At 50.3% G+C, this 24,123-nt stretch overlaps 1 protein-coding gene across 2 annotated transcripts; it reads right to left on the bottom strand.

Moving 5' to 3' along the window:
* Positions 1–4,435: 4,435 nt before the first annotated feature.
* On the bottom strand, positions 4,436–7,829 carry ADRB3 (adrenoceptor beta 3). Of its 2 annotated transcripts, XM_008979325.4 has the most exons (3): positions 6,498–7,829; positions 5,914–5,978; positions 4,436–5,718 (listed from the first exon to the last, which is right to left on the bottom strand). In XM_008979325.4, exons 1-2 carry the CDS (start codon positions 7,688–7,690, stop codon positions 5,939–5,941), a joined length of 1,233 nt encoding a protein of 410 aa, XP_008977573.1. In that variant the 5' UTR covers positions 7,691–7,829; the 3' UTR covers positions 4,436–5,718; positions 5,914–5,938. The 2 variants fall into 2 exon arrangements, with proteins under 2 accessions (XP_008977573.1, XP_078203605.1); XM_078347479.1 differs by lacking the exon at positions 5,914–5,978.
* Positions 7,830–24,123: the final 16,294 nt, after the last annotated feature.

Genomic DNA, 24,123 nt, shown 5'->3' on the forward strand with positions numbered 1-24,123 from the left:
CCTTATTTGGGAATGGGGTCTTTGTACATGTAACCAAGTTCAAATGAGGTCATGCTGGATTAGATCGAGCCCTGATCCAATGGCTGATGTCCTTATAAGAGGAGAGAAATGTGGGCACAGACAGACAGGGGAAGGCCCTGTGAAGATGGGAGACATGTTAGAGTGATACAGCTCCAGCCAAACAATCCCAAGGATTGCGGCAACCACCGGGATGCCAGAAGAGGCAGGAAGGATCCTCCCCTCCCTCCTCACAGGGAGCATGGCCCTGGTGACACCTTGATTTTGGACTTCTAGTCTCTAGCACCATGAGAGAATAAATTGCTCTTGTGTTAGGCTACCCAGTTTGCAGTCTTTTGTCATGGCAGCCCTTGCAAGGTACAGGCCACCCTCTGTCTTCTTTCCGGTTCCTTAGGATCCCATTCTCATGAGTTTCCTACATAATAGACCATAACATGCTGACATCCAGAAGTACCTTCTGTTCTAAATCTTCTACCCATTCTTTCTTTCTTTTCTTTTTTTTGAGATGGAGTTTTGTTCTTGATGCTCAGGCTGGAGTGCAGTGGTGCGATCTCAGCTCACTACAATCTCTGCCTACTGGGTTCAATCCATTCTCCTGTCTCAGCCTCCTGTGCAGCTGGGATTACAGGTGCCCACCACCACGCCTGGCTAATTTTCTGTATTTTTAGTAGAGATGGGGTTTCACCATGTTGGCCAGGCTGGTCTGGAACTCCTGACCTCAGGTCACCCACCCATCTCGGCCTCTCAAAGTGCTGGGATTACAGGGGTGAGCCACCGTGCCTGGCATACCCTTTCTCACATCGTTCTCATTGTAAATGCTGCCATCAGCAATTGATGGGGTGGTCCAGACCACGAGCAAAATATTGGGCCAGAACATGGAAACAGAGCCAGAGGTGGAGATGTATAGTGACCAGGGCAGAAAACCAAAGGAGTCAGTCTGAGGTGGGTACAAACTTGCAGAAGAAAGACCAGGCAGGGCATGCTCACGATGACCAAAGACAAGTGGGTCCAAGACCCAGGCTGTCATCAGAGGCAGAACTATACAGGGAGCAAAACCAGGGCTAGGCACAGTGGCTCATGCTCAGAATCCCAGCCCTTGGAGGCCAAGGCAGGAGGATCTCTTGAGTCCAGGAGTTCAAGGCCAGCCTGGGCACATAGTGAGACCCAGCCTCTACAAAAAATAAAATTAATTAGCTGGGCGTAGTGGTGCATGCCTGTAGTCCTAGTCACTTGGGAGGCTGAGATGAGAGGATCACTTGAACTGGAGGCTGGGGCTCCAGTGAGCTGTGATTGTACCCCTGAACTCCAGCCTGGGCGACAGAGTAAAACCTTATAACACCGCGATCCCCGATCTTTTTGACAGTAGGGACTGCTTTGGTGGAAGACAATTTTTCCACGAACAGGGGAGGAGATGATTTTGGGATGAAACTGTTCCACCTCAGATTATCAAGCATTAGATTCTCATAAGGAGCACGCAACCTAGATCCCTCGCACATGCAGATCACTTTAGGGTTCGAGCTCCTATGGAAATCTAATGCAGCCGCGGATCTGACAGGAGGCGGAGCTCAGGTGGTAAAGCTCACTTCCCCTCCGTTCACCTCCTGCTGTGCGGTCCAGTTCCTAACAAGCCACAAACCAGTAGCAGTCTGTGGCCCAGGGGTTGGGGATACCTGCTGTAATTGTAATAGACCTGGGACTTATCCAAGCTTCAGATGCTGATTCCACCACTTTACACCAGAGGAGAGTTTTCAGTTTCTTTCACAGGCAGTGTCTCACTGGGTCTTCAAAAGCAGCCTCAGGAGCTGAGTAGAGCTATCATGTAATCTCCAGTCTATTCACAGGCAAAGAAACAGAAAGGCTAAGTGACTTGCTGAGTGCTTCAGTATCACTTAACTGCTTATTAGCAGGGTGTGTAGAGAAAAGAAAATGGACCTTGGAGTCTGGTAGACAGGGTGAGAGTGAATACAAGGAAGTTATTTGATTTCTATGAGGCTCTCTTTTACTTGGTCACTATTTTTTTTTTTTTTTTGAGACGGAGTTTCGCTCTTGTTGCCCAGGCTGGAGTGCAGTGGTGAAATCTTGGCTCACTGCAACCTCCACCCCACCGATCCAAATGATTCTCCTGCCTCAGCCTACCAAGTAGCTGGGACTATAGGTGCTTACCACCGTGCCCAGTTAATCTTTTTTGTAATTTTAATAGAGATGGGGTTTCTCCATGTTGATCAGGCTAGTCTTGAACTCCTGATCTCAGGTGATCTGCCCGCCTTGGCCTCCCAAAGTGCTGGGATTACAGGCATGAGCCACTGCACCTGGCCTTTTTTTTTTTGAGATGGAGTCTCAACCAGGCTGGAGTGCAGTGGTTTGATCTTGGCTCACTGCAGCCTCTGAACTCCCTCCAGGGTTCAAGCAATTCTCCTTGCCTCAGCCTCCCAAGTAGCTGGGATTACAGGTGCATACCACCATGCCCGGCTAATTTTTGTATTTTTAGTACAGACAGTTTCGCCATGTTGGCCAGGCTGGTCTCAAACGCCTGACCTCAAGTGATCTGCCCACCTTGGCCTCAAATTAAACCAATTTGGAAGTTATGCTTCAGCTGCTTCTCACTGGCCAGAGGCAGACTACACCCAGGGTTTATTTCGTCGGGGAGAGCATTAGCAGCACTTGCCATGGGAGGCTGAACCTCCCTGTTCTGGATAGACACCCAAACACAGACACTGTGTAGACATACCTTCGCCAAGAGGCCTTCGAAGGGCCTGGACCTAGGCTGTTTTAGGATGGAAACAGTAGAAAGCACTATTTCCACATCTTCCCGTGTGCTCCCAGGACCATGTAGAGTGCAACAGAAACATGCAGAGGAGAGGAGCTGCTCCTACTCTCTAGGGGTTGAGGATGCAGCCAGCATAGGACTACAGCCCAGGGACCAAAGTCTGCACTTACCTCCTTTCCCCAGAAGAGAATCTGGGAAAGTCAGCCCCCTACATCCTCCTGTACCCAAATTCTGCCTGTTTCCCTTCAGTTCCACTTGATGCAAAGGGTAGGTCAGGTCAGAAAAAAACCCACTCTTCAGACTGGGCTTGATGGCTCATGCCTGTAATCCCAGCACTTTGGGAGGCTGAGTCGGGCAGATCACCTGAGGTCGGGAGTTCAAGACCAGCCTGACCAACATTGAGAAACCTCATCTCTACTAAAAATACAAAATTAGCCAGGCATGGTGGCACATGCCTGTGGTCCCAGCTACTCTGGAGGATGAGGCAGGAGAATTGCTTGAACCTGGGAGGTGGAGGCTGCGGTGAGCCAAGATCACGCCATTGCACTCCAGCCTGGGCAACAAGAGTGAAACTTCATCTCAAAAATAAAAATGATAAATAAAAAAAACTCACTCTTCTCCTCTCCTCTCCTCCAGCTCAACCCTTTCTTCCCTGTCATACCTGTCCCACGTCCAGCTCCAACTAACAGACTCTGGGGAGGCCAGCAGCTCCAGGGGTTCTGTTGTTCTCATAGGCCTGGAAGTTGTCACATCTCTGGGTTTCGGGGCCAGCTGCTTGTCTTCTACAGTTCAAGTGCTCAGGCCTCATGCTAGCAAAAGCAGCCTGCTCCCATTCCAGGATGTAAATCTCCCTCCACTTGACACCTGGCCACAAGTTGCTGGAGAAATGACCAGATTCCATCTGACAATCTGCAGATGGAATCCATAGCCCCAGCACAAGTCTAAACACTACAAAGGAGTGTGACAGCTGGCACACAGACACATCCAGCAAGACTTGAGCAGGATGAGCCTCTGGACAATGTTCAAGTACAAGTCTACAAACTGGGGGCCCCTCCTCTAAAATCATCTTTCTCCCCTGCCTAGCACTGACAGGCCAACTTTAGCCAGCGATGTTGGGAGAATACGCAGAGATTGGGAGAGGAGGGCCTCTTATTTATCAAGCAAGACTTCCTCCTCCACTACGAGCCACAAAGTCGAGTCTTTGCCAAGAAATCTTGCACACCTCAGACACCAGATATCTCACCCTGCTGTAATTAAAAAAGAGAAAGTCATCTTTTGTATGCAAACATCCTGAGAAATAAAACCTGGGCTCCTGGAGAAAAGAGAGCAGCACAGACTAGGTCCAATTCACAAGGAACACCCATATGTGGAAATCCACCAAGCTCCTCCTGGGGGCAGATGGAATTTTATAACTCTAGGGCCCCTGAACCAAGACAACGCATTGCGTACTACATCACAAGCACGCGAAACATCTGTGATTTACGAAGTATCCCATAAATCAGCCTGGACAACAGTCTTGGCTCATGGAGTTTAAATAGAAACCCACAAAATGATCTAATGATTTCCATAGAAATTTTCTTTCCATAGGAAACCTGCCTGATAAGATTCATAAAAATGGGAATAAGACAAAAATGTATCAACAGGCTCAAATTTGTTAACTTCAGTTTTACTTTAAGAGAATAATACAGATTTTGGTAGCCCAGGAAGGGGAGTGGGAAGGTTGTGGAAAGGCTGGGAAACATCAGAATATCTTTATAACACAACACAAGCAACCTTTGTGACTACACACAACGCACACACACACACACACACACACACACACTCTCTCTCTCTCTCTCTCTCTCTCTCACACCCCACATAAGGCACTGAACAAAGCCTGTTCCTGATGATCACGGGACCTTATGAATCCACCACTGGCTTCTAGCATGGAGGGGATAAATGCCCCCTGCCCTGAGCCTGGCCACAGCCAGCCCATCTCCTGTGGGCACTTTGTCCAAGTCCTGCAGGGGGCGTGGCTTTGCTACTCAATGGCAACTGGATTCCAAGAGTTTCAGGAAGGGTGGGGGAGCAAGATATCAAAGGCTCAAGCTCGCCCCCTTCATCCAGACAGACTTTTCATATTTCATTTGATGAGGATTAGGAAGAAAAGGGCGAGGATTAGGCCTAATTTACTGCCTCTGTCAAAAGCCGGCGAAGAGTGGAAGGGAAGGGAGTAAGTGGATTATGAAAAGAAAACAAACGGAGAAAAAGGGGGCCAAGGATGAACTGCATTCAGTGATATTTATTCATCTGATTGCAAAAGGAAAAGAAAAGATATGTTCTAATGGTTCACCTTCCTGTGAACCTGGAGCTCCCGAACCCTGACAAAGACCTTCTGACACTGCCGTGAGGTAGATCGGAGCCTTTCCATAGCTACAGTGAGACAGGCCAGTGTTTGAGAGCCGTAATGAGGGAACTAGAGACAAAACCCCAAATCTTGGTCTTTTCCAGCCTGCTACTCTCAGCCTGGGCTATGGAGCCTGGAGAACACTGCGATCTCATCAGGGTTTGGGTGGCAGAAAGAATGGGACCGGGGGCGCTCTCTTTGCCCTAAGCACTCACTGACTGCACAAGCGAGCCAGGTGACGGGTGCCCTCTACCAAAGCCAGCTGGCTGCTCCGGGCAGCTGGGCTCTACCACTGAAGGAGGAGTGAAGTTCAAGGGTGGAGTTTAGAAAACATCTCTCAGAGAGTGAAAGGATGGTGAAAACCCACTTGGTAAGGATTCCCTCCTCGGGTCACATGGCCTAGTCGCCAGGTTCTGGAGGGTAAAGTGTCACAACCCGGAAATCCCATGGGACTCATTGTGAACAGAGGCTAGAGGCTTTCCACAAGTTCTGATCAACCGAGTTGTTGCTTCTTGTCCTTCAGGCCTAAGAAACTCCCCAGGAAGCCCTGAAAAAAAAAAAAAAAAGGAAATAGCCCCCGGGGTGAAGGGAGGACCAGGTGCACTGAAGGGAGGGACAGGGATCAGGGACCCTGGAAGGCATATTCATATTTAATTACACAAAAACGCCCGGGCACCACCGGGCCACACACGCCCCACCCCAACCCCACTCCAACCCAGCCCAGGCACGAATCTGCACTCACAGGCTCCTCACTCAACAGCTGCACTTCATACCGGAAGTGGATTCTCACCTCCACGGCCGTCAAACCTTTGAGAAAACCCAGAACTGAGTCCGAGGGCTTGGGGGATGGAGGAACTGGCCCTAGCCCTGTCTTCAAGTGTAAACTAGGTCTAGAGATGGCCAGAAATCGGGGTGGGAGTGGGGGCAAAGAGCTGAGCTGGAAAACCAAAACTAGAGCCGACCCAGCGCCCTGGCTCAGGCCTGTAAAAGTGAGCTCCTCAGTGAGCTGACATCGCACCACTGCATTCCAGCCTGGGCGACAGAGATGAGACCCTGTCTCTATTAAAAAAAAAATCCCTAGAGCCAACCAGGCAGTGCCAGAGTCCTCGGGACACCGCAGCGCTTTTCCGTGGCGCACCTGTGTCCTGAAAGGAAAGGGCCCTGGGTCCCATTTTGGCTCGCTACTCCTCGTTCCCTCTTCTCTCAAGCAGAGCCATCCCAGCTCCCACCTTCTCCTAGGAAACTCCAAACTCAGCAAGTCGACTCACTGAGACTTCGCAGGCTTCCCGACCCTGAACCGCGGGTCCCTCCGCCCGGGTTACCTACTCGTCGAGCTGTCGGCAAAGCCTGGGCTGTGCGGGGCTGGTGCCGGCCGCGGAGGCGCCCGAGGGGACGAGGGCCGGGGAGGCGGCGGCCCGGGGCTCCCGGGGCAGGCAGGCGCCGCCGCGGCACAGAAGACGGCGGAAGGCGCTACGAAAGTCCGGGCTGCGGCAGTAGATGAGCGGGTTGAAGGCAGAGTTGGCATAGCCTAACCAGTTCAGGGCGAGGAAGGCCGGGCCGGGGACCAGAGAGGGGCCCCCCAGGGCGCGCAGCACATTGGCTAGAAAGAAGGGCAGCCAGCAGAGAGTGAAGGTGCCCATGATGAGACCCAAGGTGCACAGGGCCCGGTGTTCCCGGAGAGGCAGGAGGCGCTCGGGCCGCCGGCCGCAGGCGGGCACAGCTTCAGCCGGAGCGCACGTCCCCGCGCAGGAGGGAGCCAGAGTGCGCGACGGCACCGGCGGAGACTCCTCCGGCGGAAAGCGGCGCAGCTCCCCGCGCAGCAAGCGCAGCTGGCGAGTAGCCACCACGAAAACCCGCGCATAGACGAAGAGCATCACGAGGAGTGGAAGGTAGAAGGAGACAGAGGAGGACAGCAGCACGTAGGGCATGTTGGAGGCGAAGGCACAGCAGCGCGGGTTGGAGTGGCAGCGCTGCGCCTCGGCGTCGGCACCTACGCGCCACCACTGGCTCATGATGGGCGCAAACGACACCGCGGCCGACACGACCCACACCAGGACCACGGCTGCCCGGGCGCGGCGCTTGGTGACCAGAGCGCTGTAACGCAGCGGGTTGGTCACCGCCAGGTAGCGGTCCACGGCCAGGGCGCACAGGGTTTCGATGCTGGCGGTCACACACAGCACGTCCACTGAGGTCCACAGCTCGCAACCAGTGGCGCCCAACGGCCAGTGGCCAGTCAGCGCCAAGGTGGCCCCCGGCGGCACCACCAGGAGTCCCACTACCAGGTCGGCTGTGGCCAGCGAAGTCACGAACACGTTGGTCATGGTCTGGAGTCTCGGTGTCCGGGCGATGGCCACGATGACTAGCAGGTTGCCTCCCACGGTGGCCAGCACCGCCAGCGCCAGCAGCGCCCCGGCCAGGGCCGCCGCCCACGGCACCCCTGGCAGCCCACTGGTGTTGGCGGTATTGGGGACGTCTGGCCACGGGGCCAGAGTACTGTTCCCGTGAGGCCACGGAGTCATCCCTGGTGGCGCGTGGGGTGGGAGGGAAAGAAGGAAGAAGGGGGCCTCCCAAATCACCTGGCTCAGGGGAGGGGGCAGCGGGACTTGAGAGCGACTCCCCCAGCCTGGACCATCTTCCTTAGCAGTCCGGGGCGTGAGCGCTCAGCCACCCCCAACCCCCACTTCCTCAGTGCCACCGCTGGGGGAGGAGTGCGGCGCTTAAAGGGGCAGCGGCCGGCGGATAGTCTGGAGGGGCCTCTGGAGCGGAGCTGGAGAGTGGGGAGGATGACCGATGAGATGTTCCACGTTTCCTTTAGCTAAATCTGGAGGAAGGGACGCCCTGGCTCCTCTGAGATGATCTGTCCACGCCTGCCCTGGCCAGGCCCTTGGACTCAGCACAGCACTCCCCGGACACTGGCTTCCTGGAGCCCTGCACCTCCTTTCCCAGAAGGTCCCAGAGCAACCCCGGTGAAGAGAGATGAGAGGGCTCCCATCTTCGCCCTTTACCCTGTCAGAGGGAAGGTAACCAGCTGGAGTCAAGCCACGGATCTACAGGAGCCCCTCATCCACTTGGGTGGCCTCCCTTAAGGTATTCTAAATTAAGTAATACAAGGCAGCCAGTACCTCCTCTCCCAAGACCTCAGCCTGATGAGATCTGTCCCCTTTCCCTTCTATTTCAGTTACTTTCTCTTTCCTTCCAGCTTTGTTTTTGTCTTTTTAATATTTTCACGTTATGAAGAAATTTACCATATTTCAGATCTCTCTGTCTCTCTCCCCTTTTCTCCTCCCTCCCTCCCTGTCTCTCTCTCTCTCCCCCTCCCTCCCTCCCTCCTTCCCCCTCTCTCTCTCTCTCTCTCTCTCTCTCTCTCTCTCTCTCTCTCTCTCTCTCTCTCTCGTAGATCTCTGTCTGTTTTTCCCAGGCTGGCTTTGAACTTCTGAGTTCAAGCCATCCTCCTGCCCCAGCCTCCTGAGTAGCTGGAATTGCAGGCGTGAACCGCTAGTAGGCTCAGAAGTCTTCTTTATTGCTAGCCCTGGATTTGCATTTGGATTTGGCACTATGTAGTCTGCAGTGCTGCAGAATTTCAATTTCTCCGTCTTCCCCACTCTGCACTGCCCCTTCCACGCACTTTTCCACCTAGCGGTTTTCTAGATAGCCTCTTCTCTTAACACCCTTCTATTATAAAGACATATTAAAAATGGACGAGGCAAGAGGTGGAGAGGAGAGGATCACTTGGGCCCAGGAGTTCAAGGTTACAGTGAGCCATGATCACACTACTGCACTCCAGCATGTACAAGGGCAAGAAGCAAGACCCTATTAAAAAAAAAAAAATGGGTAAATGGGTGACTGGGTAAGAGGCATGTCTACCATCCCCCCCAACTATACACAACTCTTCCATTGCCAACCCCCCAAAGCTAAGTGTTTGTGCCACTACCTTTAGGATTTTTTTTTTGAGATGAAAGTTACTCTTGTTGCCCAGGCTCGAGTACAGTGGCACAGTCTTGGCTAACTGCAACCTCCACCTCCCAGGTTCAAGCAATTCTTCCGCCTCAGCCTCCCAAGTAGCTGGGATTACAGGCAAGCGCCACCACACCCAGCTAATTTTTGTATTTTTAGTAGAAACGGGGATTTCACCATGTTGGCCAGACTAGTTTACTTCTGGCCTCAGTCAGGTGATCCACTGGCCTAGGCCTTCCAAAGTGCTGGGATTACAGGTGTGAGCCACCATGCCCAGACTTCCTTGAGGATTTTATTCATGAACTTTTACAAACTAGAAGGCACTGAGTTGAGGCATTCATGCGTTCATCCTTGGGTGTGTACCATGGCAAACCTGGTGTTTCAAAGCCTCTGAAGTCTCTCAGGTGGTTCCACCAGAGGCTTCCCTCATCTGCAGAAGCCAGAGGCCTCTTCCCCTCTCCCTTCCCTCACTCAAAACTTGGAAGGCTTCCTTTTTCCAGCCCAAGCTCTCCCAATCTTTAAACCAGTTTCTCTCAGATTGTGTATGGGGAGGGGGCACTGGAAAATAAAGCCTCTGGGTTCAAGTGGTGGGGCAGGAAGATGGGACACCTCATTAGGGCCTATCAGGACCTGATTCTTGAGCTATCATGCTTCCTCCACTGAAACAATGGGACAAAGGGGGAAAAATTATCATGGAAAATGCCTCCAGGGCTATGCCCTGGCGGGTCTCCTCTGAATAGCTCTACTTTTCGAAAGAACACTTTATAGTCACTGGTATGAACAATCCCTCTGGGAGACTGAGCCAGGGGCTAAGAGTTAGGAAGGTTGCAGGGGAATTCCGAACCTAAAATTATCCCCAAGGAAAAAGAACCAGCCTCATCTCCCAGGGACCCAGCTCCTCACCCACGAGCAGGATCTGTCAGGCTCCCAAGCAAGTGCCTTCCATACCCATGAAGAACCCCAAGCAGGACTTCGGATCCATGGAAATGCCCAGGGGGTGAAGGTGAAGAGGCAGCCTCTGACCCTCCTGTCTCCTACTGCCCCCACTCAAGTCATGACAGAGCGGTGCAGGCCCCACTGGGCCAGGAGTCTTGGCTATGGCTTCCTGTTGACCATGAAGGTGGTCACTCCCAAGAAGGTTTTTGCAACACCCCAGAGTGTTGTTGCCAGTTATCTCAAAAGGGTATCATAAGATTCCGAAAAAGTAATCTCTAAAAACCAATACATGCCATCCAGCATTTTTTTTTTTTTTTTGTCCAGGACATTAGCATTGGATGGGGAAGGGAAAGGGTTGCCAGGAAGTGGAGCAACTTCAAAGACTGTCATTGCCTTAGAGGTGACCTTGTCATTTGGAGGAAGTGTGTACAAATGTTTAACATATTCAAAAAAGACAAGATTTCTCAAACCACATGAGTGTGCCTGAGCTTGGGGAATGATTACACCAATAACCAAATGACACTGTAAGAAGAGAAATTTCTGACTCGCGTTAGGAAAGGTTTTATGAGCAAACACAGCGACGTTGAGGCACCTGGCCTCCTCCTCCTCTGCCAACCCATTCCTGCTCTCATTCCTCAGTCTGGTTTCCAACTGCCCAAGCAGATGGCAGGGGGAAGGGCGCCCTCATTTGCCACTTTAGTCTATAAGACTATTGGGTCTTACTTGTGATTTTGTCTTTTTTAACTTAATTTTTCGAATAGATTATACGTGCACATTATTCAATCATTAAAATATACCAAATGTGGTCAGGTGTGGTGGCTTATGCCTGTTACCCCAGCACTTTGGGAGGCCAAGGAGGATGGATCACCTGAGGTCAGGAATTAGAGACCAGCCTGGCCAACATGGTGAAACCCCATCTCTACTAAAAATACAAAAATTAGCCAGGCGTGGTGGTATGCGCCTGTAATCCCAGCTACTCAGGAGGCTGAGGCAGGAGAATCGCTTGAAGCCGGAAGGCGGAGGTTGCAGTGAGCTAAGACTGCACCATTGCACTCCAGCCTGGGAGACAGGGCAAGACTCCATTAAAAAAAAAAAAAATATATATATATATATATATATATATATATATATATATATATATATTGAGACGGAGTTTTGCTGTTGTTACCCAGACTGGAGTGCAATGGCACGATCTCAGCTCACTGCAACCTCCGTCTTCTGGGTTCAAGCAATTCTCCTGCCTCAGCCTCCCGAGTAGCTGGGACTACAGGTGTGCACCACCATGCCCAGCTAATTTTTGTATTTTTAGTAGAGACGGGGTTTCACCTCGTTGACCAGGATGGGCTTGATCTCTTGACCTCGTGATCCACCCGCCTCGGCCTCCCAAAGTGCTGGGATTATAGGCGTGAGCCACCGCACCCAGCCAAATGCATATTATAGAGACTTGCTTTCATCCCAGTTTTCATCTCCCTAGCAGGTAACTACACTTAGTCTCAGGTTTATCCCTTGGCTGATATTTTATATACATACAAGTCAATACAAATATATATATTCTTGTATCCTTTCTTTTCTACACAAATAGCAGTCAAATATACCCACTGTTCTGCACCTTGCTTATTTTAACTATGTGTCTGTGATCTTTCCAGATTGATATACAAAAGTGTCCTCTTTTTTTTTTTTTTTTTTTTCTTTTTTGAGACAGAGTCTCACTCTGTCACCCAGGCTGGAGTGCAGTTGTGCAATCTCAGCTCACTGCAACCTCTGCCTCCCAGGTTCAAGCAATTCTCCTGCCTCAGCCTTTCTGGTAGCTGCGACTACAGGTGCGCACCACCATGCCCAGCTAATTTTTGTATTTTTAGTAGAGATGGGGTTTCCCCATGTTGGTCAGGTTGGTCTCGAACTCCTCACCTCTGGTAATCCACCTTGGCCTTCCAAATGCTGGGATTACAGGCATGAGCCACCATGCCCAGCCAAAAGCATCTCATTTTCAGTATCCTATTATATGGATATATGATCGTCTATGAAACCAATCAGCTAGTGATAAACATTGAGCTTACTTCTTATCTTTACTAACAGATGATGTTGCAACAAATAACTTAAACATGTCTTTTCATCTGTATGTGAGTATATCCTACAAATAGATTTTGCTATGTTATAAGGTCTGTGCATTTGCAAATTTGGAAAGATACTTCCAAATGGTCCTCCCCAGGAATGTACCCAATCTCACCATCATTTTTGATGGTAAGCAGAGGGGTGGAGGCAAGTGACCGACTGCTCTGGGAAGTCATCCTAATGACTGGCCCAAGGGGAATTAGTACTGCCTGGGCTGGAGAGGTCATCCAACTTGGGAAAGAAGCATGCAGTGCCCAGAGAGCACATGCTGGCCCTCAGCCCCCAGATGACCTATGTTCTGTGCCCTTGGAAGCAGGCAGCGCCTGTGGGCCTCTGAATGCACTGAGTTCAGGCTCCTATGCTGTAGTTTATGTGTCAGTGCTCCGGGAGTATATGTCAGGGAGAATCGTGCTCTGAGATTTAGAATATGTGGCTGGTAGAGCCAGAAGTGGCAGCAGCCACCTGACAGGCAGAAGTTCTAACAGCAGGGAAGAGTACTCTCTCCTGTGAACCTCATGATTGGGTGCATGTATGTGTGTGCCTGTGTGTGTTCATGTGATATGGAATAAAGAAGCCAAAGAAAGTTCAGGTGATCCCAGCCTTGTACCCTCTCTAAGACTACATGTGTAACAGGTGGTTCTCTTCTACCATTCATAATCCACCCCTCTTGCTTTAAAGTTCTTGGAACGGGCCAGGCATGGTGGCTCACATCTATAATCCTAGCACTTTCAGAGGCTGAGATGGGCGGATCACCTGAGATCAGGAATTCGAGACCAGCCTGACCAACATGGAGAAACCCCCATCTCTAATACAAATACAATATTAGCCGGGTGTGGTGGCACATGCCTGTAATCCCAGCTACTCAGGAAGCAGGAGAATCACTTGAACCGGGGAATCGGAAGTTGAGGTGAGCTGAGATTGAGCCATTGCATTCCAGCCTAGGCAACAAGAGCAAAACTCCGTCTCAAAAAAAAAAGTTCTTGGAACAGAGCAAAAACTAGGTGGAAGTTTTTGCTACCCATTTACCCTGTCTCTCTTCTCCATTGCCCACAGGGACCATCCATTCATTTTTGTGAAACCATGTGTGTATATTTGCCTCTGAGCAGCTGGTTCGGTATTTGCTGTTTCTTATTTCATCACCAATAGTCTAGGGGCATAGGGCAGAGGTGGCAGAGCATAAGTGCTAAAAGTGGTCTTAACGATCATATCCAGTACCAACATTTTGCAGAATTGAAAATCTGAGGCCCAGCTGGGAGCGGTGACTCACACCTGTAATACCGGCACTTTGGGAAGCCAAGGCAGGCGGATCACTTGACATCAGGGGTTCAAGACCAGCTTGGCCAACATGGTGAAACCCTGTCTCTGCAAAAATACAAAGATCTGTAGAGGAGGTGTGGTGGCGAGTACCTATAATCCCAGCTACTCAGGAGGCAGAGGCTTGAGAATCGCTTGAACCCGAGAGGTGGAGGATGCAGTGAGCTGAGATCAGGCCACTACACTCCACCCTAGGTGGCACAGCAAGACTCTGATAAAAAAAAAAAAAAAGAAAGAAAGAAGGAAAAGAAAACCTGAGGCCCAGAAAGGAAATGGAGGCTGCTCCATGATCACACAGTAAAGGTTTGATTCTTTTTCCTTTTTTCATCTTATGGAAAGTGCACAGTAAAGGTTCATTTCTAACATGTACGCAGGCATCCAAGGAGCTGGTCCCTTGTCCAGAACAACTCCCCTCCCTCCCAGCCAGGCTGTGACTGGTGCCACCTTCCAGCCTGTCCTTTCCAGGCCCCCACAATGGCAACGGCCCACCATCTAACCAGGGGACAGAGAGATAAAAACTATCAGAACTGAAAGAAGCCCCTAACCTAGGACTTTCCTTGTATCCTGTAATGTGGCACAGCCAACTCTGCACACACCTGATTTGTTTCCCAAGGTCAGATCCAGAGGACTTGAAGGGGTGACAGAGAAGGGATCTCTGTTACAGGGAAGCCAGAGGCATTCTGGTGCCTAAGGGCTGGCCTGGAATGAAAGCCTTGTACCTGGGGAGATGGGGGTGGACAGGGAGGGTGTTCTAGCAGTGCCTTCTCTTTTAGTGTCTGGTCATAAACGGAAGAAGGGATAAGAAATATTTCTTTCTCTCCTGAGGTAGGAAGAGAAATCCTTCTTGCTTCTGAATAATCATTGAAATTTGGCAAGTGACAGGAAGGAAAAAAGAAAGGAAGAAGGAAAGGAGGAAGGGAGAAAGAAAGGAAGGAAGGAAGGGAGGAAGGGAGGGAGAGAAGGAGGGAGAGAAAGAGGGAGGGAGGTCATTGAGATCTGACTATTTGGAGAAGCTGTTCCCCAGATGCTGGAGAAGTCACGAGTCCCACCTACAACCTAGGCCCAAATGCTTAGGCCTCCATCCAGGAGGTAGGAGAGGAATCAAGCTTGGGGATCAGGGGTGGGAAGAGAGAGCAGTGGAAGAGAGAGCAGTGATGCAGGATTTTTTTTTCTTTGAGACAAAGTTTCCCTCTTGTTGCCCAGGTGGGAGTGCAATGGACGTGATCTTGGCTCACTACAACCTCTGCTTCCTGGGTTCAAGCGATTCTCCTGCCTCAGTCTCCCGAGTAGCTGGGATTGACCCCTGCCACCACTCCCAGCTAATTTTTGTATTTTTAGTAGGGATGAGGTTTCACCATGTTGGCCAGTCCGGTCTCAAACTCCTCACCTCAGGTGATCAGCCTGCCTCAGCCTCTAGAAGTGCTGGGATTACAGGCATGAGCCACTTCACCCAACCTATGCAGGATTTTTCTTGGCCACTTTGCCAACCAGGGAGACCTCCATGACCAGTGACACCCCCTCTCCGACCACTGCCTACTCCGTCTGTCTCTGTTATAGATTGCACCTGCAATCAGCCGTTCTGAAGCTCCTGTCCTGCATCCAGAAAGAATGAGGTTACGCTGATAATTAGAAGGGTGAGGATGTACCAGAGTAGCTGGGGCTACAGACACCCACCACCATGCCTGCTATTTTTCTTTTACTTTTTGTAGAGCTGAGGTCTCTCTCTGTTGCCCAGGCTGGTCTTGAACTCCTGGCATCAAGCAATCCTCCCACCTTAGCCTCCCAAAGTGCTGAGATGACAGGTGTAAGGAGGCAGCACAGAAAAGGGCACATCCTCCATGCTGCTTGGTCCATGCTCTCCTCTCCCACCCTCCCAAAGAAGCTGGTACTGGAGCTGAAACATGCTCTGATCCCTTCCCTCCTGTCAAGCCACATCTTTCCCCCAGGAAGCATGGTGCTGGGAGGGAAAGAAGATAAGACACTGAGGATGGCTCCTCCCGAGTGGGGAAGCCAGTGCTGGGTTTGATCAAATGCCTCTAATTAAGACAAGAGTGAGGAGCTTTCCTGGTTGAAAAAGGAGGGAAGTGGAGCCCCCCCCCCACACCCTGGCAGGTGGCTGAGGGTTCCTCAAGAAAGCATCAAGAGCATCAAGAGAATGGTCAGGATCCAGATGCCGGTGGGAGAGGGTGTGGCGGGAGAAAAGGGAAATGTTTCCTGTTTTTGAAGAATTCATGGATGGGAAAAATGCTACTTTTTTTTTTTCAATCCCAAGAGGCAGCAGAGCAGCTTGCCTTCCAGTCAGGATCAGATTCTCTTCCTCCTTCACGATGAATTGAAAATGGCACATCCAGGAGCACTGTCTCACGCCTATAATCCCAGAACTTTGGGAGGCCGAGGTGGGAGGATCACAAGGTCAGGAGTTCAAGACCAGCCTGGCCAACATAGTGAAATCCCATCTCTACTAGTACAAAAAAAAATCAGTCGTGCGTGGTGGCACACACCTTTAATCCCAGCTACTCAGGAGACTGAGGCAGGAGAATTGCTTGAACCCAGGAGGCGGAGCTTGCCGTGAGCCAAGATTGCACCATTGTACTCCAACCGAGACCATGTCAGTGTGAGACTCTGTCTCAAGAAAAAAAATAAAAGAAAGAAAATGGGCCAACCATGGTGGCTCACACCTGCAATCTCAGCACTTTGAGAAGCCAAGAAGGGAAGATCACTTGAGACCAAGAGTTTGAGACCAGCCTGGACAACATAGCAAGACCCCACCTCTGAAAATAAAATAAAATAAATAGCAGGGCATGATGGCATGCACCTGTAATCCTAGCTACCTGGGAGGCTGAGATGGGAGGACTGCTGGGGCACAAGAGTTGCAGGTTACAGTGAGCTATGATGGCACCGCTGCACTCCAGCCTGGGCAAAAGAGCAAGACCCTGTCTCTAAAATAAATCAATAAACAAGACAGGAGGAGGAGAAGTCACTCAGCCTGAGTCATCACAGGATGACCTGGCTGGTAGGGCTGCAGCACCCCAGGGGTGTCCAGCCTTTCCTTCCCTCCTCACACTTTTTCCAAGCCCCCACCTGTCCTTGGCCAGTCCCCACATTAGGTGTCCTGATGGAAAGATGACTAGGACCCAGTACCTGACCCAGGTAGGGAGCCTAGCCCCACAGAGAAAGGTGAGTTTTTACCTTGTTCCCCAAAAGGAGTCCTGCCAGTCCTGTGGGAGAGGCAGCTTTGGGCAGAGATATTGGGTAGGATGGCTTTGCCCCATCACAGAGAGGGGAAGGAAAGCAAGTAAAGGCAGCTCCTGGGGAGACCAAGCTGATATCTTTGTTGTTGTTGCTTTTTGAAGTTTCACTCTGTTGCCCAGACTGGAGTGCAATGGTACAGTCTCAGCTCACTGCAGCCTCCACTTCTCAGGTTCAAGCGATTCTCCTGCCTCAGCCTCCACAGTAGCTGGACCACAGGTGCCCACCAACACACCTGGCTAAATTTCTATTTTTAGCAGAGCCAGGTTTTCACCATGTTGGCCAGGCTGGTCTTGAACTCCTGACCTCAAGTCATCCACCTGCCTCGGCCTCCCAAGTGCTGGGATTACAGGCTTGAGCCACCAACCCCGGCCCTAAGCTGACATCTTGGAGGACAGCCTGCTGTACCTTTCACCCAGCTCCACGCCCCTACCCCCACCCCTAGCTGGCAGACCCTTTCTCACTTCTAGTAAGACAGTCAAAACTGAACCTCTGTCCTTCCAACCCCAGTCCTCAGCGCCAAAAGGAGACAGCAGTAACCCCGTCTCTCCCATGCCTGAGCAGTCCCTGTGAAAATGTTGCCTCAAGGACACTCTGCAAGATATTGGCAGAGGGTATCTTTTCTTTTTTACAAATAATGCTATTAGGATGTGGTGAGGACACTGTTTGGGGTCACAAATGAAATGGGGTGATGAGGCCAGGAAGAAAAGCTATTTCTCCTGGACCTCCAGCCTGGAGTCTTTTTCTTCTGGCCTTGGCTAACAGCATATTCTGCCTTCTCTGCTGGATTGGGGTTTGGGGGAGGAGGGGGAGGGAGGTGGAGGTGCAGGGAGGGCTAGAGACAGAAAGCAAGTCACTAACACTGACCTCCACTTCCTGGAATTTGGATCGCCCCCTGGTTTCCTGAAGGAGATGGAAGGGATCATAGGAATCGGTAAGCTGGGCATGGTGATGCATGCCTGTAGTCCCAGCTACTCAGGAGGCCGAGGCAGGAGGATTACTTGAGCCAACGAGTTTGAGGCTGCAATAAGCTATGATTGTTACACTGCACTCCAGCTGGAATGACAGAGTGAGACCCCAATTTAAAAATTTTTCAGTTAAAAAAAAAAAGTAAGAAAGCCAAGTGTGGTGGCTTAGACTTTGGGAGGCTTAGGCAGAAGGATCACTTGAGGGTAGGAGTTCAAGACCAGCCTGGGCAACATAGTGAGACCCCGTTTCTACAAAAAGTATATATATAGAGAGAAAATAATTTTTCTTTCTTATTTAAAAAAAAATGAAAAGAGGCTGGGGGTGGTGACTCATGCCTGTAATCCCAGCCCTTTGGGAAGCCAAGGTGGGTGGATCACCTGAGGTCAGGCCAACATGGTGAAACCTTGTCTCTACTAAACACACAAAAATCAGCCAGGTGTGGTGGCCAGCACCTGTAGTCCCAGCTATTCTGGAGGCTGAGGCAGGAGAATCACTTGAACCCGGGAGGTGGAGGTTGCAGTGAGCTGAGATTGCACCACTGCACTCCAGCCTGGGTGACAGAGCGAGACTCTGTCTCAAAAAAAAAAAAAAGAAAGAAAAGAAAGGCCAGGTGCGGTGGCTCATACCTGTAATCCAGCACTTTGGGAGGCCGAGGTGAGTGGATCATTTGAGGTCAGGAGTTTGAGACCAGCCTGGACAACATGGTGAAACCCCATCTCTACTAAAAATTTTAAAAATTAGCCAGATATTGTGGTGGGCACCTGTAATCCCAGCTACTTGGGAGGCTGAGGCAGGAAAATCACTTGAACCCAGGAGGCGGAGGTTGTGGTGAGCCACAATCGCAATGCTGTACTCCAGCCTGGGCGAGAGTGAGACTTCATCTCCAAACAAAAAAAAAAAAATTAAAGAGGAGGAAGAAGAGGGGGAGGAGGAGTGGGAAGGCCAGATGCAGTGGTTCACACCTGTAATCCCAGCACTTTTGGAAGCTGGGGAGTTCGGATAACTTGAGGCCAGGAGTTTGAGACCAGCCTGGCCAAGATGGCAAAACCCCATCTCTCCTAAAAACACAAATATTAGCCAAGTATAGTGGCACGCACCTGTAGTCCCAGCTACTCAGGAAGCTGAGGCACCTGAATGGCTTGAACCTGGGAGGCAGAGGTTGCAGTGAACCGAGATTGCACCACTGCACTCCAGCCCGAGCAACAGAGCAAGACTCTGTCTCAAAAAAAAAAAAAAAAAAAAAAAAAAAAAAGGCCAGGCGCGGTGGCTCAAGCCTGTAATCCCAGCACTTTGGGAGGCCGAGGTGGGTGGATCACTAGGTCAAGAGATCGAGACCATCCTGGTCAGCATGGTGAAACCCCGTCTCTACTAAAAATACAAAAAATTAGCTGGGCATGGTGGCGTGTGCCTATAATCCCAGCTACTCAGGAGGCTGAGGTAGGAGAATTGCCTGAACCCAGGAGGAGGAGGCAGTGAGCCGAGATCGCGCCATTGCACTCCAGCCTGGGTAACAAGAGCGAAACTCCATCTCAAAAAAAAAAAAAACAAAAAAAAAACTAAGAACAATGGGTGAAGGAAGGGTGGGATACTAAGCCATGGCAAGTCAGGGTGGACTGGGCTGCCCCAGACTTTGTTTATCGGGGCACAATTTATCTGCAAACCCAGAGAAGAGCTGGGGACCAGGGAGGCAAGGAGGAAACAGTGTAAACAGTGCTGGGAATATCAACTCCCTCCTGGGAGGTGGGGGCAGTGGGAGGCAGCCCTGGCTTTCTAAAAAGGGTCCTCCCTTGTTGCCATCTGGACACCATTAAAATACTTCAAAGGGTGTGAGGGACACTGAAGGCCCAGAGCTCCCACGGCTCCCACGGGCCCTATCAGGGCCACAGAGCAACAAGTAGAAATGGCAGTGGCCTGGGACAGTGCCTCGTGCCTGTAATCCCAGCACTTTGGGAGGCCAAGGCGGGAGGATTGCTCGAGTCTAGGAGTTCGAGACCAGCCTGGCAACACAGTAAGACACTGTCTCTATAATAGTAAAACAAACAAACAAAAAGAAATGGTGATATGCAGGAGAGTACCAGATAAGACCAGCATGCCCCTCCTCTGTTCTTCCATTCCCCTCTCAGAAAGGAGAAGCAGGAGCCAGTGAAGCAAATGGAATCTGTTTCATGTGGGGAACTGCTTCCGTTCACGCTGGATGGCCATACACACATGCAGCAGGGGCACCCTGATGTATGCACCCAGCAAGACAGAAACTCAGACCTAAGAGCGCTCTCACCTCAAGGCCCCCCAACACACAGATGAGCACAAGTGTAACAGGCATGAGCCTTACACGCCTGCATATAAGCACATACACCATCAGAGTCACACAAACACAGAGAGATGTGCACACACTGCACAGAGCCTCAGATACTCAGAGGTACACCCCTGCACCTCACCAAGGGTCATCACATCCATACATAGTCATATACACCCAGTGGGAAAGTCCCCCCACTCACAGATGCAAGCCTACGCCTCCACCGAAATCCCAGAGGCTGAATTCCACATGGGCATGCTCGTCTGCTGAGCTGGGAATGAAGTGCCAGACCCCGTGGCTGCTGAAAGCTCCAACCCTGGTGCAGAAGCAGAACCGGGTCGGGGCCGGCACACTTGGTTGCATCTCTCATCACTCATCTGTAAGCTCTGGTGCCAGTGGCACAAACCTTCAGGTCCCCAGTCTGTCGTGGGAAAGTCCTCTGAAAACATGGAAGGCAGAGCAGCCTAAATTAAACCCAGCAGCACAACCCCTGATTGCTCAGAGTAAACAAGTCCCTGGATAGCCAGCTCTGCAAATCTCAATGTCGTTTTAAAAGGACTGAGAAAGAATGCCTGCCCTGATGAGTCAATTACCCATCCATCAGTCAGCAAGTACAGGACACAGCTATGTGCTAGGCACCCAGGCTAGGGCCAGGTGCTGGGACATACCAAGAGGGGTCAGACACAAATGCCACCTTCAAACAGATTCCACTCTAGAGGGAGAGGCTTAAACACAAGAAATAACTGCCAAATGACTAGTGCAGAGGAGGGAAGTGAGCGCCAGTGAAGGTGGGATGCCAGGGAAGGAGAAACCACTCCCAGAGGGCGTGGTCAGAAAAGACTTCATGAAGAGGAGGAATAGGAGTTGAATGTTAACAGATGATTAGGGACTAGGCATGGTGGCTCATGCCTGTAATCCTAGCACTTCGGGAAGCTGAGGTGGGCAGATCACTTGAGGTCAGGAGTACGAGACCAGCCTGGCCAACATGATGAAACCTCATCTCTACTTGGCCTCCCAAAGTGCTGCAAACATTATCAGGCATGGTGGCAGGCGCCTGTAATCCCAGCTACTTGGGAGGCTGAGGCAGGAGAATCGCTTGAACCTGGGAGGCAGAGAGTGCAGTGAGCTGAGATCACGCCACTGCACTCCAACCTGCGTGACAGAACAAGACTCTGTCTCAAAAACAAAACAACAAATGATTAGGATTTGGAAAGGCACAGGAAAGGGAAAATGGCATCCAGATGGTGGGACTGGCATACGCAAAAGTGCAGAGGCTCCAGGTCAGGTATGGTGGCTCACACCTGTAATCCCTGCACTTTGGGAAGCCGAGTAGGGTGCATGGCTTGAGCCCAGGAGTTTGAGACCAGCCTGGGCAAGATAATGAGACCCCATCTCTACAAAAAACACAAAAATTAACTGGACATGCTGGTGGTGCCTGTGGTCCCAGCTATGCAGGAGACTGAGTCAGGAGGATTGCCTGAGCTCAAGAGTTTGAGGCTACCATGAGCTGTGATTGCACCTCTGTACTCTAGCCCCAGTGACAGAGCGAGACTCTGTCTCAAAACACACTCACACACACACACACGTGTGTGTGACAGTCCAGCCAGTGAAGATTATAATGGAGCTGAAAAACTGCTATTGCCTAGTGACATTGTGTGTAATGGGTAACTCATGTGTTTGTGGTGATGATGGTGTGAACAAACTTACTGCACTGTCAGTCCTATAAAAGTAAAGCACCACAATGATCTACGGTGCTTAATGCTTGATAACGATAATAACCAATATGTTACTGGTTTATGTATTTTACTTTTCCTGTTACTGTTATTTTAGAGCATACTCCTTCTATTTATGTGTATACATATGTATACATATTTGCATATATATGTGTGTACATATATTTATGTGTGTGTGTGTGTGTGTATATATATATATATATATATATATTTTTTTTTTTTTTTTAAGGAGTTTCACTCTTGTTGCCCAGGCTGGAGTGCAATGGTGCGATCTCAGCTCACCGTAACCTCCACCTCCCTGGTTCAAGTGACTCACCTGTCTCCGCCTCCTGAGTAGCTAGGATTACAGGCATGCACCACCATGCCTGGCTAATTTTTTTGTATTTTTAATAGAGACAGGGTTTTATCATGTTGGTCAGGCTGGTCTCGAACTCCTGATCTCAGGTGATCCACCTGCCTCAGCCTCCCAAACTGCTGGAATTACAGGACTGAACCACCATGCCTGGCCACATTTTTTTTTTTAAGACAGAGTCTCACTCTGTTGCCCAGGCTGGAGTGCAATGACAAGTTGTTGGCTCCCTGCAGACTCTGCCTCCCAGGTTCAAGCGATTATCCTACCCCAGCCTCTCAAGCAGCCAGAATTAGGTGTGCACCACCACACCTGACTATTTTTTTGTATTTTTAGTAGAGACAAAATTTCACCACGTTGGCCAGGGTGGTCTTGAACTCCTGATCTCAATTAATCTGCCTGCCTTGGCCTCCCAAAGTGCTGCAATTACAGGTGTGAGCCTCCACGCCTGCTCTACTTATGTATATGTTAAAAGTCAACCATAAAACAGCCTGAGGCAGGTCCTTCAGGAGGTATTCCAGAAGAAGGCATTGCTATCGCAGGAGATGACAGCTCCATGCGTGTTATTGCCCCAAAGACCTTCCAGTGGGACAAACTATGGAGGTGGAAGACAGTGATATTGACCATCCTGACCCTGGGTAGGCCTAGGCTAACGTGTGTGTTTGTGTCTTAGATTTAATAATAAAGTTTAAAAAATAATAAATAAAATATTTTAAAATAGAGAAAGCTGATAGAATAAGGATATAAAGAAATAAAATATTTTTTTACAGCTGTACAGTGGGTTTGTGTTTTAAGCTAGGTGTTATTGCAAAAGAGTCAACATTTTTTAAAATAATTTTTCTTTTTTTTGAGATGGAGTCTTACTCTGGTGCCCAGGCTGAAATGCAATGGCGCTATCTCAGCTCACTGCAACCTCTACCTCATGAGTTCAAACAATTCTCCTGCCTCAACCTCCTGAATAGCTGGGATTACAGGTCCGCACCACCATCCACAGTTAATTTTGTATTTTTAGTAAAGACAGGGTTTCACCATGTCATGCTGGTCTCAAACTCCCAACCTCAGGTGATCCACCTGCCTCGTCCACCCAAAGTGCTGGGATTACAGGCATGAGCCATTGCACTCTGCCAATTTTTTTTTTTTTGTAGTTTCCCCTCCTCCCCCTGGCCCCAGCCAACATTTTTAAAAAATTTAAGCTTATAAAATCTTTCGGTTTTCAGCTTGGAGGAGTACATGGTTCAACTTTCTTGTTTGTCCCAAATCCGGGTGCATCTGACACCAGCTGCCTAAATTCAACCCCAGTGAGGTCAAATTCATACACCTGGGATGCACTGGAGTGAAGTCAGTGCCATGTCTGCACTAGGTCTGTCTCTAAAAAAGGTTGGTGATGACACTGCCAAGGTAATCTGTGACTGGAAGCGTCTGAGGATTACAGTGAAACTGACCATTCAGAACAGACAGGCCCAGATTGAGGGGTACCTTCTGCCTCTGCCCTCTTCATCAAAGCCCTCAAGAAACTGCCAAGGGGCAGAAAGAAACAGGGAACTTTAAACGCAGTGGAAATAACACTTTTTTTTTTTTAGTTGAGACAGAGTCTCACTCTGTAGCCCAAGCTGAAGTGCAGTGCCACAGCCTCAGCTCACTGCAACCTCTGCCTCCTGGGCTCAAGTGATTCTGGTGCCTCAGCCTCCCTGGTAGCTGGGACTGCAGGTGCACCCCACCATGCCTGGCTAATTTTTTTTTTTTTTTTAGGTAGAGATGGGGTTTTACCATATTGCCCAAGGTGGTCACAAACTCCTGAACTCAGGCGATCTGCCCATGCCCACCTCCACCTCCCAAAGTGCTGGGATTATAGGTGTGAGCCACCATGCCCAGCCTGGAAATAACACTTTTGGATGGTCAATATTGCCCAGGCATCACTCTTTAGCCAAAGTACTCTCTGGAACCACTGAAGAGATTCTGGGGCCGGCCCAGTCTCTGGGCTGCAACGTTGATGGCCTCCATGCCCATGACGTCAGAGATGACATTAACAGTGGTGCAGAGGAA

The sequence above is a fragment of the Callithrix jacchus genome, chromosome 13 (assembly GCF_049354715.1).
Source record: "Callithrix jacchus isolate 240 chromosome 13, calJac240_pri, whole genome shotgun sequence".
NCBI classification, from domain to species: domain Eukaryota; kingdom Metazoa; phylum Chordata; class Mammalia; order Primates; family Cebidae; genus Callithrix; species Callithrix jacchus.